At 37.7% G+C, this 16793-nt stretch overlaps 1 protein-coding gene across 2 annotated transcripts in view; it reads left to right on the top strand.

The window, feature by feature from the left end:
• The window catches only part of Fmo5 (flavin containing monooxygenase 5), a 23632-nt gene extending 10862 nt beyond the window's left edge, over nucleotides 1–12770 (top strand). For both annotated transcript variants that reach the window (XM_023706466.1, XM_004646186.3), the window contains exons 6-9: nucleotides 1272–1471; nucleotides 3264–3616; nucleotides 6845–6917; nucleotides 11762–12770. In XM_023706466.1, coding sequence (XP_023562234.1) covers nucleotides 1272–1471; nucleotides 3264–3616; nucleotides 6845–6917; nucleotides 11762–12107 — 972 coding nt within the window. In that variant the 3' untranslated portion in view covers nucleotides 12108–12770. The remainder of the gene's footprint in view (nucleotides 1–1271; nucleotides 1472–3263; nucleotides 3617–6844; nucleotides 6918–11761) is intronic.
• Nucleotides 12771–16793: the final 4023 nt, after the last annotated feature.

The following is a 16793-nucleotide window of genomic DNA, read 5'->3' as shown; positions in this document are numbered from 1 at the left end:
GGCATGTGGTGCTGGGGGATTGAACTGCGGTCCCTGTGCTTTGCTAAGCTTGTTCTAAGTAGGTGCTTTAGACCACTGAGCCATCTTACCAGCCCACCATGTGTGCTCTTTCAACTATGACATTCAAAATAATTATGATAAGGCTTAAAGTTATCATCAGTGAGCAATATGTGTGTATTATAGGATTATTCCTTTCTAGATGAGCATCATTTTGCATAGCAGCTAAAACAAAAGATTATAACCCAATAGGCTATTATACCTTACAACTCTGGAAACCACCTCCTGAAAGTTACACATAGCAGAAAAAAATGACACTTTTGCCACGTAACCAAATAGCAAATCTTAATCAGTTCTAAGCATGAACTTTAGCCAACAGAAGACATAGGAAGACCAATCAATTTCCTGTAGCATTGCTATTCATTTCAATTTTTTCCATTCGATAATCAATATAATACTTCTGAAGCAGAGGTTCTGGAGTCATTGAGACAGTGTTGAAAATTCAGCTTTACCATTTACTAGCTATATGATCTCAAGCTATATAATTCACCCTCTCCACGTCTCTCATCCTGAAGACTGGGCTAACAATGACTTCCTTAGGAAGCTGTTGTGTTCTTTAAGAATGAGTAAAGGACCTATCATAGTGACTTAAAGGCCACAAATCTCAGGAAGTGGAAGTAAAGGTGATATGCCGAGGAAAACACACTTGGACAGACAGAAGTTAAAAGCATAGAAAGTTTCACATCAATATAAATGATTCACAAGAGAGAGGTTTTTTTTGATAATCAATATGCAATGTTAATGGTAAAAGGACAAAGTTTGGGATTAAACAATATTCACTTGCTTTCAACTATACCATTCCATGATTTTTAACGAGTTCTATAAGTGGTAAGGGCTATAGATGTTCAGAGGATGGAAAGGAAATGGTCAGCCTGAGTAGTCAGTGATACCTTCATGGAGGAGCCAGGTTTGATGTGGATCCAAAGGATGAATAGGCTTAAGAGAACTGACAGGAGAGAGGGCATTTGAGGCATAATGGCATTGGACAGAAATGCAGGTGGATCATAGTATGATATATTTGTGGACAATGAATATACCAATTTAATTGTAATTTAATATTCAGGAAGGAAAATGTCAGTGATTTTAAAGAAAAGACTGTGGGATTAGAAAGCCAGACTAACGAGTTTGAGCTTAATCTTAGAGAAAGTGGAGTGATTTTGAAGTACTACTATAAGTCAAAGTGACAAAAGCAAATAATGTTCCCCATGTCCCAGGTATTCCTCAGTACCAGGAGAGGAGCTTGGATCCTGAATCGTGTAGGAAGCCATGGATATCCGTTTGATGTGCTGTTTTCTTCTCGGTTTATGTATTTTTTATCAAAAATATGTGGCGAATCGTTATCAAATTCATTTATGGAAAAAAAATTGAATGAAAGATTTGACCATGAGATGTTTGGCCTGAAGCCTAAACACAGGTATGTTCTCAGGACAAGAGTGGGGTTGTTAATACCAAGACACAAGAATAAGGACTGTTAACACAGGCTGATAGTACACCTACCTCTGTCTAATACAGAAGAAAATGCATAGCATCTTAATGGCTTAAAATTTCTACCTTTACCAGGCATTGTGGCGCATACCTGTAGTCTCAGCACTCAGAAAGCTCAAGGCCAGCCTGAACGGCATAGCAAGAGTTCAAGGCCAGCTTGATTACAGAGTGAGTTCAAAACTAGCCTGAATTACATAGTGTGACCCTGTCTCAAAAAACAAAGCAAAAAAGATTTCTATCTTTTCAGACTCAGAAGACCAAGCTCTGCTGGTCTGTACGTTTTCAGCCTAATATTAGTATTCTTCTTGGCATCAAACATTCTCTCATTCCCCTATGTATCAGATTTTTTTTTAATGATGTGCAACAATAAAATGGGAGTAGAGGGCACTGCTTACTTGCTTCTTTTCCTTTCTGTTCTTTCCTTTCCTTTTTTTTTTTTTTTTTTTTTTCTTCCTTTCTTTGTTTTTTTCCAATACTGGGTACCTGTTGCAAGCCAGGTCTTTATCCTGGGCATGAAATACAGCAATAAGAAGCATTATAGTAGTACCACAATAGTAATGATACCTACTTTTTAACAATATTCTATAAGACTATAGTGCTAAAAGAGTTGTAGGCAATATCTCATTTCCTCCTTTCAACAGCCCTCTAGATTGGTACAATTTTTATGTCCATTTTACAGATAATTTTTTTTTTTGTCTTTTTGAGACAGGATCTTGCTATGCAGTTCAGGGTGGCCTCGAGTTCTCTGAGCACAGGCTGGTCTTGAACTTTCAATGATCCTCCTGCCTCAGCCTCCCGAGTGCTAGGATTACAGGCATGCACCACCACTCCTGGTGACAGATGGAATATTGTGACTTAGAGAAAGTAACTGATTTGCCCAAGGTCAACACAAATAGTAAAGGGCAGATACCAAAACCTTAAATATACTAACAAGAAGAAATATAACAGAATATTATAAAGATACATAGAAAGCACCAAGAGTATAAAGAATGGAGTTCTCACACTGCAAAGGAGGTAGATCATAAAAGCAGTTCCTGAAGGTGAACTATTTTGTCCAACTTTTAATTAATTAATTAATTTATTTATTTTTAATCCATTTGGTACTCTTGCTTGTAGTGATCCTCCTGTTTTCAGCCTCCCCAGCATTGGGATGATGGGCGTGTGTTACCACGCCTGGTCTCAGTGGCTAGCTCAGCACACCCCGGGGGCAGGGCCAGCACAGCATGTGGTGTCAGGAATCGAATCCCAGTCCCTACAACTGCCTAAGCAGGTGCTTAGTCCACTGAGCTATCTTGCCAACCTTAGAACTGATTATTTCTGAAAATGTTCAGATCTATAGAAAAGTTGCATAATAGCAACAACAATGAACAACCTTAAACCTTTCATCAGGGTTCATCTATTATAACAGTTTGCTCTATTTGATTTTTCTCTCTCCCTTTTTGAGAATATATATCCACACATAAATAGTATTCCTATTTATATAAGGACATACCTATTGCTAAACCTTTTCAGGGAAAGTTGTAGTAACTAAGGTATGTGACCCTAAATACTTCAGCATACATCACCTAAGAAAAAGGCTCTCTCCTATACCTGTAGTACAATGATCACACTTGGGAAAGTGACACAGGGTCTCATGATATAGTTCAGGTTGGTCTTGAGCGTCCCTCTCTCTTTCAGCCATTCTCATGTTTTCTTCTCTTCATCTTTGTCAACACTCACAGGGCACTGAGCCAGCACCCAACAGTAAATGATGACCTGCCCAATCGTATAATAGCTGGCTTGGTGAAGGTGAAAGGAAATGTGAAGGAATTCACAGAGACAGCGGCCATATTTGAGGATGGCTCCAAGGAAGATGACATCGATGTTGTTATCTTTGCCACAGGCTATAGTTTTTCCTTTCCTTTTCTGGAAGATTCTGTCAAAGTTGTGAAAAACAAAGTATCACTGTATAAAAAGGTCTTCCCACCTAACCTCGAAAGGCCAACTCTTGCAATCATAGGCCTGATACAGCCTTTGGGAGCGATTATGCCCATTTCAGAGCTCCAAGGACGCTGGGCTACTCAAGTATTTAAAGGTAAGTGACTATACAAATTGATTAGTTAAGTCCTGGTGATATGTTTATTTATATTTATATAATTTCTTTTAAGGAGCCAGAGATACTGTAAGACACATGATCCTTTTTGGGCCTAACACAAAGTTTGTACTAGAGGGCAAGGAAACACTGCAAGAATGGAGTTAATGGATTAAGAGGGAACTGCATGACAGAATATTATACATATCTTTGACTGTCAAAGATATGTAGTTTTGTTGTTGTTGTTATTAACTGGTTGCCTCTTTCAGCCAAAGAAATAGACCTCTTCTATAAAATTTATAGCAAATAAAATCAAAACTTATGGTTGAACTATGAGAAGTAATTTGGAAATCAATCTGAAAAATGTGTTTCATGAGCATCAGAAGAGTATGTTTTTTGTAATTACTCTGAACTGAAGTATTTCTGCATCTCTTCCTTTATTTATAAATATGAATAATAATTCCATGTTAAAATAAAAACACCCATGGTAAAACACAAGAAGCTATTTTTGAGTGCTGACTTTCTAAGTCTGAAATGTTAAGAGGGGCATCCAGGACGGTCATTGCCCCATGCCCAGAAAAGGGTAAGATGGCAAAGGGAACAGGGACCATGTGCTCTATGGCCTGATAATGAGAACATTTAGTGGAGTTGTGACTGTTATTTTCACAATTCAAGGCCTATTAAGAGTTAAAATTAAACTCTTTGACCCTAGAAGACAGAATGAAGTCCAATGGTACTGCGTAGAAGCTGCACAGAAGTTGATTTAGGGGTCAATATAAAGATTAATGTTTTAGCAAATAGGGCAGCCAAATGTACTGCTGGCTTCTTAGGAAGTAATGATATCCTCATGACCAGAGATGTTTCAGGAAAAATGAGATAAGCACTTGATATGAATATTTCAAAGAAAAGGACTACATTAGGTAAAACCTTCCCACTCTGAAATCCTCTGTTTCAGAACACTTTAGGGTCAGACATGGCTAAAATTTTCTATCTAGTATAGTGCCTACATATCTGGACAAAAGGGTAATTGTTTGAGCTATAGTTGTTCATATTGGTTTAAGTGCTAGCCTTTGTCTAGCTGTGTCCTGGGAATTAAATTCATACTACTGGAACTGTGTATCATTGCTTAAATTTTTCTGTCATTGCCAGTTATAATGAATTACACTTGGCCTATTCCCACTCTTATCAAGTAAGAGTTTAAATGGTGAGGCTTATCTTCTATAGGACTTTAGCATGAAAGATGACAATTTATCTTTATTTCCTTCTCTCTCTGTGGTATAGAACCTCTTGTGGCTGGGCATGATGACATATGCCTGTAGTCCCAGAGCTCTAGTATGCTGAAGCAGAAGGACAAATTTGAGCCTAGCCTGGGTAACCTAATGACTTGGCAAGACTCTATCTCAAAATGATAATTTAAAAAGGGACTGATGATAAAGCTCAGTACAACTGTCTCATGTTCAATTCCTAGTACCACATACAAAACAAAACAGAAGCAAAAACACCTCTGTAATTAATAGATACCAGGATAGGTATGCCTGTCTCTCCCTGCCTTTTGACTACATTGTGCCTCATTTTTTATATACTTTTAAGGTCATTTATCCTTTGCTCATGTCCATATTTCATTTGCCATCTGAAAGATTATGTAAGGGAGGAAGTGAGCATTGATTAGAAGACAGAATAGAACAAAAATATTTTCCAAAGACAAAGAAGAACAGAGTAACTATATATGTCAATACACTACATGCCGAAAACTCAAACTTGACCCGGGTCTATCACCATGCACTAAACTAAAGTCAAAATGGATTAAAGATCTAAACATTAAAGCAGAGACACTAAATCTCCTGGAAGAGAAAGTAGGTAGAACTCTTGAAGACATAGGGGTAGGCAAAGAGTTCATGGACAGAAATCAAACAGTTGAAAGACTTAACAACTGGGACCTGCTCTTACTGAGTTTTTTCACGTCAAAAGAAATTACCAACAAAGTGAAAAGGCAACCTACAAATTTGGAAAAAATCATGACAAATAAGTACTCAGACAAGGGTCTGCTCTCTAGAATCTATAAAGAACTAAAAAACATCAGGGCCCCAAAATTTAAAGACCCAATCCAGAAATGGGCATCCGAGATGAACACATGCTTCTCAGAGGAAGAAATTAAAGAAGCGAATAAATATATGAAAAAATGCTCCACATCGCTAGCCATTCGTGAAATGCAAATTAAAACCATATTGAGATATCATCTCACCCCAGAAAGAATGGCTATCATAAAGAAATCACCCAACAACAAATGTTGGAGAGGCTGTGGGGAAAAAGGAACCCTTCTCCACTGCTGGTGGGAGTGTAGACTGGTGCAACCGTTATGGAAATCAGTATGGAGACTCTTTAGAAAAGTTGGTCTGGAAATCCCCTTTAAACCAGCTATTCCTCAACTGGGAATTTTTCCAGAGGATCTGAAAACATCATATCATAGGGATATATGTGTGCCTATGTTTATAGCAGCACAATTTGTGATAGCCAAATCTTGGAAACAACCAAGATGCCCATCACCTGAGGAATGGTTGAGAAAGATGTGGTATTTTTACACAATGGAGTATTATTCAGCTATTAAGAATGATAAGCTATAAGCCTTTATATTGAAGTGGATGCCACTTGAACATATACTCATAAGTGAAATAAACCAGACACACATGTATAAATATCGTATAGTCTCCCTAGTATAAGAACTCCAAAGAAATACAAATAGAAAGAAAGATATGTCAATACAGATGAGTGTTTCTCAATGGAAATGCATAGAACCAGAAATTTTGGATTTATGATTATTTTCACATTTTGAATATTTGCATATTAAAATATTTTGGGGATAGATAAACCTAATTTTTTCTTCAGATACACCTATATACATAGCCAGAAGTTCATTTTTACAATAGTTTTAGTGCACTTGTGTTTTGACTATGACTTGTTACATAAGATGAGATCAAGTATGAAATTTTCTGTCTGTTAAATCTATCTTGGATTTTAGAACATTTCAGAGTTCTGATTTTTACATTAGGGATGCTCATCTTGTATCATTGTATTTTGGTGTTGGTAGGGTAAAGTGATCAAGTGAATTGCAATATGAGTGCGGAAAAGTATCCTGTACTTCTTTAAATTCTGCATAGATAGCTTCATTATTTTAATAGAATTATTATTTCTACTAAGTTAATTTTATACTTACACATTTAATCTTTCTCATAGGGATAAAAACATTGCCCTCAAAACATGAAATGATGGAAGAAATAACTAAAGTTCAAGAGAAAATAGAAAAAAGGTAAGAAATCCCCTTGGAGATATATAAATATAAATATTAATATATATATTATATATGTTTCTACTTACATCTTAATTAGAGCAATATAGTACCTCTTGTCTCTCTTGCAACTTTAAGGACTTAGAGTATATCTTGATGGAATAGGGAGTAAGTGCTTGTGACAACAGAATGGAGAAATGCTACCTGTGATTTAATATGGATGGCTAACACCAGTACTTTGAAAGGCTGAGGGGTGGGGGAGATGGCTCAGTAGAATAAGTGCTTCCCTGGCAAGCACAAGGGTCTGAGTTCAATCCCTGGTTCCACAAAAAAAAAAAAAAAAAAGAAAAAAAGAAAGACTGATGCAGGACGAGTGAAAGTTTGAACCCAGGGCATAGAAGAAAAGTTGAGTAGGTTAAAAAAGAAAAAAATCAAGTATGTTCTTTGCAAGAGGATTATTTGAAGTACTAGTAGAGCCACCAGAGAATGGAAAGCAATGAGTAAGTGAGAAGTACATATGGTTGGATTTCAAATCCATAAGTAGATTTGCAAACCTTCTTACTGACTTTACTGACCACTTTACTGACTGTCTTCAGGTGACAGAGCTCAGGTGACAGTGGCTTCAGGCATGAGAAAAGCTACATGATTTGGAAAGATGGTAGAATCAGCAAGCCACTATTGCGCTGATGAACACATTAACTTGTCACCTGAACTGCAGAACTTGAGCTCAGTTCCTGGGTGGTTTTTTATGTGGACAGAGCGGAAATTGATTATTCTAAGCCAAAAGAGGTGATTTTCTTCAACTGATCATACTTATTTGAATAATTCTCCCCTACCTTAGGGGAAGAGAAAGCTTTATTAAACAATGACCCTGGTCCAGTGTTCTCCTATTTCTTCTTTCCTTTCACTGTCAAACTTCAACAGTTGCTGGTCCAGTGACACACACCTGCAAGCTAAGGCAGGAGGATTGCCACAAGTTTGAGGCTAGCCTGGGCTACAAAGGAGTTCAAGGTCAACCTGAACTGCATAGTAAGGCCCTGTCTCAAAAAATAAACACAAAAGCAAAACAAACCCCACTGCTACAGTAAAGTTTCTCTATCCCATGCTCTCAAGTTTAACCCTGCATCGTAACTCCCCTCCTTACTTCCAAAACTACTCTCTGAAAGATCACCCACTGCTCTTCTCTCACCTGACGTTGGCATTCCTTCCTTCTTGGAGTCATTTGTTCTTTCCGTGCTTTCTTTCCCTTCTTTTCTGGCACTAAATCATCTTATTTCAACTCCTGCTTTCTTTTGTTTGCCTAACCACCATCTGTGAGCAGTTCCCAAGGTAGACTTTTACAGTTATTGAAAGCTGGCTATCATATATTCAGCATCTCATGTGCATGGAGTTTATTTAATCCTCCTATCAACCCTTTAAGAAAGTAACGAGTGAGCCTTTTGTGAAAACCTTCCAAATACTACAGCTTCTGACCTACTACTAGAAAAATAAATGAAGCTCTACAAACCCTTGAGCTAAATTATCTCCAGAAAGGAAAGCTGTCAAATTCTTTACTGTTCTTATCTTTCTTCTAAACTTTAGCCCATTTCAGTCCTCTGTCAGTTCCTCTGGAATTTCATCTTACCAGTTTTACCTCAGATTTATTCTCCGTCATGTTTTCCTCATGTTTTCCTGTCATTGTTTTGGGATTCTTCAGTGTCAACTATCTTGACAGTTTTTTTCACTTCCTTTCTGTGCTACTGTTTGGTTTTTTGTTTTTGTTTTTGTTTTTTAATTTTCATGGTAGAAAGTAAAAAGTGAACATCTTTCATTATCTGCAAATTTAACTTCTTTCACATTTCAATGTTTGTCCCATTTTTCCTTTAAAAGGCTCTTTAGGTCTTCAAATCTGCCCTTGGTGTAATCAGTGCATCTGGAGGGCTGCTCCTTGTTGCTAAGCTCCCTTATCCTTTCAGGATTTCAAATTAACAAGGACCCCGGCAAGCCCCGCTGATATAAGAGAAATACAACTCCCAACCTGCCAGAGCTCAGATGTGCTTAATTTTTATCCCCTGAATATTGATGAATGAATTTTAAGAGAACAATGGAAGTTAAGAGTAGGGGACAGCTTATTAGGAAATAGCTCTTGAGAGACAAGAGGGGTCCCCAGAGTGAGTTGCCACCAAGGTCTTTTGTTAGGGACCATTTACATCACTAAGTCACAGTGTAAATACAATGTGTTTCAGGCCATAATCAACTGATAGGATTATGTACTCACCAGTCCAATTATTTAAATACAGAATGACCATTGCTTGCACATTTTCTCATTAATTTTTATAACAGGAAATATAAAAATGGCAATTTTATCAAATTTATTCGAAAGTTTTTGTGTATATTTCTAAATATTCAATACACATTGCAGTGTTACAATCTGAGTAGGAGTATCTAGTCTCCTTGTAAATTCTTTTTGGATTATTATCTTTCTTTGGACAACATACTTTACACTGTCCTGTTGGCCTTCCCTTTTTTTCTGTGACTGGTATAATCTCATTACAGTGTCTCCCACTAAACATAATGGTGAAGACATCAGAGAGGGACAGCCTGGCTGGCCCTTTGTTATCTCATTGTTTTTCAATTATTTGGTCTATTTCACACCTAATCTAAATTGTAAATGACTTTTTGAACCCTCTGTTTTGAATAAATAACAGAGGAGTTCCATATTATTTGGTCCAAAAAAGTGCATAAATATTTTATAATAATATTTTCCTCGGGCCAGGGAGATAGCTCAGTGGAATAAGCACTTTCCTGGCAAGCACAAGGGCCTGAGTTTAATCCCTGGTTCCACCAAAACAAAAACAAAAGCAATATTTTCTTTGTTTTTTTGATTACAGGATGGCTTATTAGCTGCTCGTCAGCTTTGTCAATACCATCCACAGAACTATTATAAACATTGACCTCTATTAGAATTTTTTAGTTTCATTTCTTCTTTCAAGTTCTATCATTTCTGTATTATGAATAGTTGACATAAGCAGTTGTCTTTTCATTTCTTTTCTTTTCTTTTTTTTTTTTTTTTGCGGAACCGGGGATTGAACTCCATCCCTTGTGCTTTCCAAGGAAGCGCTTTTTCTACTGAGCCATCTCCCCGGCCCCTATGTCTTTCTATTTCATAACAGACTTTTCCTCTCCGCTATGCTAACATTATTTCACCCTTTTGCAGTTTGTTCTTTGGAGACTTTTGGTACTTCCTTCCTATTCCTTCTCAGGGTCCTAAATGCATCTGTTTTATATTGTAAAAGAATATCACTGACTTCTGTAGAATAATAAAAATCATATCTAATAGACTTACAATAAAAGTTTTTATAGACTATACCACAAAATATAGGTTATTTTTTACAAATAAAATAAAAAATGAGTTAGTAAAAGAAAATAACAGCAACTTTCTATTAGATTTCACTAGGAACAGGTATCAAGGGCAAATACAACATTCCAAATTTTAAAAAATGAAGAATCTTTAATATGAAACAAACAGATGTATATCTCCAGCAAGCAAGAACTGACTGGTTGAAATGCTGCGTGTCTGAGCAATGCTTGGGACAGTCAGTACATCACAAAATGCATTATGGAAGCGATGCAGGGCATGAACCATGAAGTGGTTATGAGTGTAGCTGCTTAGCTAATATTGATGCGAGAGGGAAATGAGACACGTAGCAAGGGGATATGGAAAGAACAAAGACATTTTGTGAGGAAATACAGATGCACTGGTCACCCACCCGAGCAATGCTGGGTGCCTAGCTGGACTCACTGGACTAGGCAGTGCTAATTACAATATAACTTCAAGTTATTGTTTCTCCCTTCGGAGGCATGAGGGCCTGGCCACTGCATCTTTGTCTTGAGGCCTGGCCTTCTTTAGCATTTCCAGCCACCATTTTGATGTCTTTAACTTTTACTGACTTGACAGCCCAATCCCTCTCTGTGTATTAATTTCTGACCTCGCTTCCTATAATATTGCCATTTATTACCCACCACCATTGCCCTCATAAAATAATGAGTCCCATGCCTGAGACTTTCTGTGGTGAGTTTTCTTTTCCATAAATCAGAGGTATCTGGATCTGGGTAGGCTCTGCTCACCTCTGTCTATATTCTTATTTTCCACTACTGTAGAGAATGCCCATAAACCTTCCATGCATATGGTAGGTGCCACTCCCACATTGTTGAGAGTGGCTCAAGCTGAAATTGATCCTATGTGGGAGGGCAGAATGAGGCCTCCGTGCCTAAAGCAGTCAGGCTACCTCAGTCTTGAGAAAAAAGATCCTGCCTGGACAATGTGGGCTATTAGTCACTAGACAACCTTGTGTCTTGCAACTTTGTAAAGATATTGATAAGGGCCCTTACTATTATTGGGCAGATAGGCCACCACCTGACCCAGCTCTTGTCTTCTTGTCTATCTTTTCCTCATTCCTGCTGCCATTTCTTCCCGGGGTACAATGGATCACACCGAGAGACCAATGGATTCCTACACCACATTATGTCTGCGCTCTGTGGTTTACCTAATGTATAATGTTCACATCTTTCAAGGACCTAATATAATATCCCTCTTTTAGTACATGTACTACAGAAGCAAATACTGATGTCCCTCTTTTAACTACCTTGTCTTTACATTTCTATCTAGCAGTCAAAAACCACAGAAGCCTTCTTTGTTTTATGCATATTAGTCTTACCTCCTCTAGGCAATCAGAAAGTCTAAGGATGGTGACAATGTCTTATTTTTCTACTTTCCACAATGCCACAAAACCAAGCCAATAGCAAATACTCAGAAAACATTGATTGATGGCCGGTGGGTTGATTGAATTGTTGATGAGTGATAGCTTCTGTCTTCTTTACTTCAGGTATGTGGAGAGCCAACGCCATACCATTCAGGGAGATTACATAGCAACGATGGAAGAGCTTGCTGATTTGGTGGGAGTCAGGCCCAACCTACTGCCTCTGGCCTTCACTGACCCCAAGCTGGCCTTAAAGTTAATTTTTGGACCCTGTACTCCCGTCCATTTTCGTCTACAGGGCCCTGGAAAGTGGGCTGGGGCTCGGAAAACTATCTTAACCACAGAAGATCGTATCAGGAAGCCCCTGAAATCAAGAGTAACTGAAACGAGCAATTCCCTGGCTTCAACAGTGACAATCAGCAGGTTTATGCTAGCTGTCGTTTTCTTTGCTATAATTATTGCTTACATTTAGATGTTCCATTGTCAATGCCCTGAATTTCACTGGGAGGCTTGATCCAGAGATGTCTTTAGAACCTGAAAAAATCCAATAACTCTCGCTTTCATATTGTCCAAAAATGTTTTATCTTTCAGAACTTTAATTGTTTTCCTACAGTGAAATTCCAGGTTTATTTGAATGGACTCATTTCTATTTCTCCTAATCCCTTTCTGATCTTGTTTAAATGATTGTATTATTCTTGTTCTAATAAGCTTGGTCTTTTATTATTAGAAGCTCAATTTTTCTTGTTTCTAATGCTGTAACAAATGTACATCTTCTGACATACATGAATAGTACAGTATTGGTCTTACAAAGGTTATATAGATAAAAATTATAGATACCCAAGACTTTTGTTTTACTTCCTATTCATTAATGTACCTGGTAGAAGTACTTTCTACTTCTGGCTGATCATTTGAATAATTTAGCACTACCAATAAATTATACTTGACTGAGATACATTAGCTGTCCTATCTTTTTTTTTTTTTTTTAAATCTTAGTTTCCACATTAGGATCCAGTAAGACATTGGTTTATCAAGTAAATAGCTACAAGCTGTTGATGGTGTCTGCTAAAAATGTGACTTGTCTCCCCAACCCTTTCTCTTTTTCTTATAGGGTGTAAATAAAAAAGAAAAATTCAAAGAGGTCATTTATATCTTTCTGAAAAGGCAGAGCAAATGAAATAAAAAGCAGGGACTTAGGTTTTCATCCCAGTGGTGCTTCCTGAGTCTGTTTTCTCATCTGTGAAGTTTTACTCTCTTCTTGTTTTGTGGAGAAGTAAACTAAACGTCAGTGACCAGGCACACTGAGCGCCACAAAGAAAGGCACTGGAAGTACCAGTCAGGTGCATGTTCATAAACAGCTGTATGTGGTATGTTTGTAAGTTTTTCTATTGCTGACAATTACTCAACCACTGAAATAAATTTCAAACACTGAAGGAACATTACACTAATATAAATGGATTTAAGATAACTACAAATATGAGAACTAAAAGTTTTTCCATATAAATATTTGGACAACTGCCACCATTTCACCCAATTTACTTTTTAAAAAAAATCTTTTTATGTATTTATTTGGTACAGGGTTTTGCCACTCAGCCCGAACTCACAGCGATCCTCCTTTCTCAGTCTCCCCACACTGGGATTGTAGGCATGTGCCACCATGCCCAGTTTTGGGGCCAGCATGGAATGTGGTACCAGGGATTAAACCCGGGTCTTTATGCTTGGCAGGCAGGTGCTTAGACCACTGGGCTATCTCTCCAGCCCCTCAATTTACTCCTTGAGAATATCTTAGTTACTTTTCTGTCATTGCTTGGACAAAATGCCTGATGCCAAAGTTAAAGGAGGAAAGGTTTATTTAGCTCACAGTTTGTGGAGGTTTCAGTCCGTAATTGACTGGCTCCAAGACAGGGTGGCAAATGAAAGAGGGGCAACTGTTGAGGGTGACAGAGGCAACAAAAGCAACAAAACAGGACATAGCCTCTTTCTGTCCCTTATATTGTGTCAGTGCCAATCCAATTGATGGACTAATCCAGTAATGACCCACCCTAACCCCAACACCTTTACTCCCAGCATTTCACTATGAATCCACACACTCTGGATCCAGCCACCTCTGAAAAACTCTATGGCTGTATGAGGCTTTGGGGGGACATCTAGACTTGAACCATAACAGAGAAGTAGAGAATTGAGGATTGGTATTACTTCTTAGGTTCTTCCTTCCCTAATCTTTGTGATACTGAGGGTTGGTCATTTATTAAGATGGATCTAGAGGGCTGGTGAGATGGCTCAGTGGTCTAAAGCACCTACTTAGAACAAGCTTAGCAAAGAAACAGGGACCGCGGTTCAATCCCCAGCACCACATGCCAGCCAGCCCCGCCCCCTGGTGGGCTGAGCTGGCCACACACACACACACACACACTCACAAAATAAATAAATTAAAAAAAAATAAAGATGGATCTAGAATTTTTTTTTTTAAACCTGTAGATTACTCTCAAAGTAAATTGAAGGTCTCATGCTTTTTTTTTTCTTTGAAGGGATAAATTGCCTCTCTGGCAGGGTAGAAATGTATTCAATTAATAGTCCTCTAATAATATGTTATAATTTTTAATTATCCACAATAACACCTCAGTTTCCTCTTTTTAAATTGACTTCTTTCTAAATTTCCTCTTATATTCTACATATGTGTAAAGTTAAAAAAACTCATTGATTGACTTCTAAACTGAGCTGAAGGTAAGATATGAATAGGTTATCATTGTGTTAATGCAAAACAAAGATACAAAAAGGTTAATTATGAATATTTATTAATATTCATTGATTTACATATAAACACATTTACACATAAACAAATACACAGAACTCACAAATATCCTTACATAATAGGAGTACACTCAAATACATTTTTGGCCAAGTTAAATTTTAGTAACTCTATTACAATGTTTAGATTTTATTATCTGTCAAGTAGCAGAGATCTCTTATTAGAAATATTTGGAATAAATCTTTTACCTATAGTTAATATGAATATTTTGTATTTTTGTATTAATACTAGTAAAATTTAGCTTGGTTATTTTTTATGTTTTAATCATCTATTTAGACCTTAGATTTCCATTTGGTCAATTCCTTCAGTAGGCCCCATGTTGGAATTAGCCTCACAGCTCTTCAGATCGGGCTTCATAGTATAATCTGACAGCATGCTCAGATACCCAGATAGGTCATTCAGCCTTGTCTGGAAAAACACAGGCATACCCTCTGCCCCACGTTAGTACTGGACTAGGTCCCTTCCATTGTCCAGTATGGAGATCTCTCAAAAAGACCTTTCCTAGCTTTTTTTCTCTTACCTGATAGAATTGTCTTTCTGCTGCTGTACTTCCATTTTTGGTAGCATTTAAAAAGTTAATAGTGTATACTGCCAAGTGAAGTCTATAGGGGCCAGGGAGATGGCTCAGGGGAATAACTGCTTCTCTGACAAGCACAAGGGCCTGAGTTCAATCCCCTGTTCTGCCAAAAAAAAAAAGAAAGAAAGAAAGAAAGAAAAGAAAGAAAGAGAGAGAGAGAAAAGAAAGAAAAGTGAAGTCTATAATGAGGTAGGGAAACATTCCCCCTTTAGTTTATTTATTTTTGGCGGAACCAGGGATTGAACTCAGGCTGTTGTGCTTGCCAGGGAAGCAGTTATTCCCCTGAGCCATCTCCCCGACCCTCTTTTGTTTTGCAATTCAATTCTGATCATATGGTGAGCACATTCAACAATTCCTTGAGCTTGAGGTTATAAAGAATCACTGTGATAAGGGAAATAAGAAAAATTTTACAAAACTTTTGGAAGACAGCACTTGTGTATACTGGGCCACTGTCAGTCTTAAGTATCTGTGGGCAGCCACAGGCACTAAAGGCATCCAAACAGAGAGCAATGACATGTGTAGCTGCTTCACCAGGGCAGGCAGAAGCAAAAAGGAATCCTGAGGAAGTTTTGCTCTTTAATTGTATTAAAATTTATAACATTTTTCCAAATTATGTTGAATCTGCTCACTGATCTCCACTCCCCCCGCCCCCCGCAATGTATTCTTGGGCATGAGAGTAAGGAAATAATAAAAACCAAACTGAATAGCGTGTGTCAAAGGGACACAGGAGCCATGAGAGTGATCCCAATGGCCAAACTGGAAGAAACTGAACAATAAAATATATAACCTCATATTGAAATACAACATAAAAAAAAAACTCAATCCATACTGATGTGATGACTAAGTAAATTAATAAATAACATGAACAGACAAAAGTCCCATACTTTCGTCTGCATACTTCAAACAATGTTTGCAGATATGCTCCCTTCAAGGAAACAGAACACTGACTCTACTTCTTAAGTGAGCTGCACAGATTGACTTTCTTCCAAAAATTAGTTTGGAAAGGAGGAAAAATGACTACAGTAGGGGAATCTGACAAACACCACCTTGGCTAGGTGACTGAGATTAACATCAATAGTGGTAAGTCATGTGAATAGGGTGTACCTTTGATAAGCTATGAGGCCGCCCCACCTTTGTGGTATTTGTTTCCAAAACACAAGCCAGTCTAACCATGAGCAAAGAACCAGACAATCTCCATATTAGGGGTAACTTACAAAACACCTTACTACCTCAAACCTATTGAAGTCACGGGGAAAACAAGCCTTACAAATTATCATAAGAACCTCAGGAGACATGTCAACTAAATGAAATGTAGCATCTTGGAAGAGAAAATGAACATTAAGTAAAAATTAGGGGACTTTTTATTATTGTATTAGTTTTCATAAATGTACAACATTAAAGTGTTAACAAAAGAGAAACTGGGTATAGGGTGTAGAGGAACTTGGTACTATTTCTGCAACTTATTTTGTGGTATCCAGGTTTGAATTCAATGCCTTTACAGGGAACTACATCCATAGCCCTCTCTTCTTTCCTTTCCTTTCTTTTCCTTTTCTTTTTTCTTTTCTTTTCTTTTCTTTTTCTTTCTTCTTTCCTTCCTTCCCTCCCTCCTTTCCTTTCCTTTCCTTTCCTTTCCTTTCCTTTCCTTTCCTTTCCTTTCCTTTCCTTTCCTTTCCTTTCCTTTCCTTTCCCTCCTTTCCTTTCTTTGAGCTGCAGTATCTATGTACAGGGCAGCAAGTATTAAAAGAGACTAAGCTCTACTTCAGACACTCACTTAT

The sequence above is a fragment of the Octodon degus genome, unplaced genomic scaffold (genome assembly GCF_000260255.1).
Source record: "Octodon degus isolate 3935 unplaced genomic scaffold, OctDeg1.0 scaffold00257, whole genome shotgun sequence".
In the NCBI taxonomy this organism is placed as follows: domain Eukaryota; kingdom Metazoa; phylum Chordata; class Mammalia; order Rodentia; family Octodontidae; genus Octodon; species Octodon degus.
Note: the sequence above shows the minus strand (reverse complement) of the source record. Positions and strands in the feature narration are given on the sequence as shown.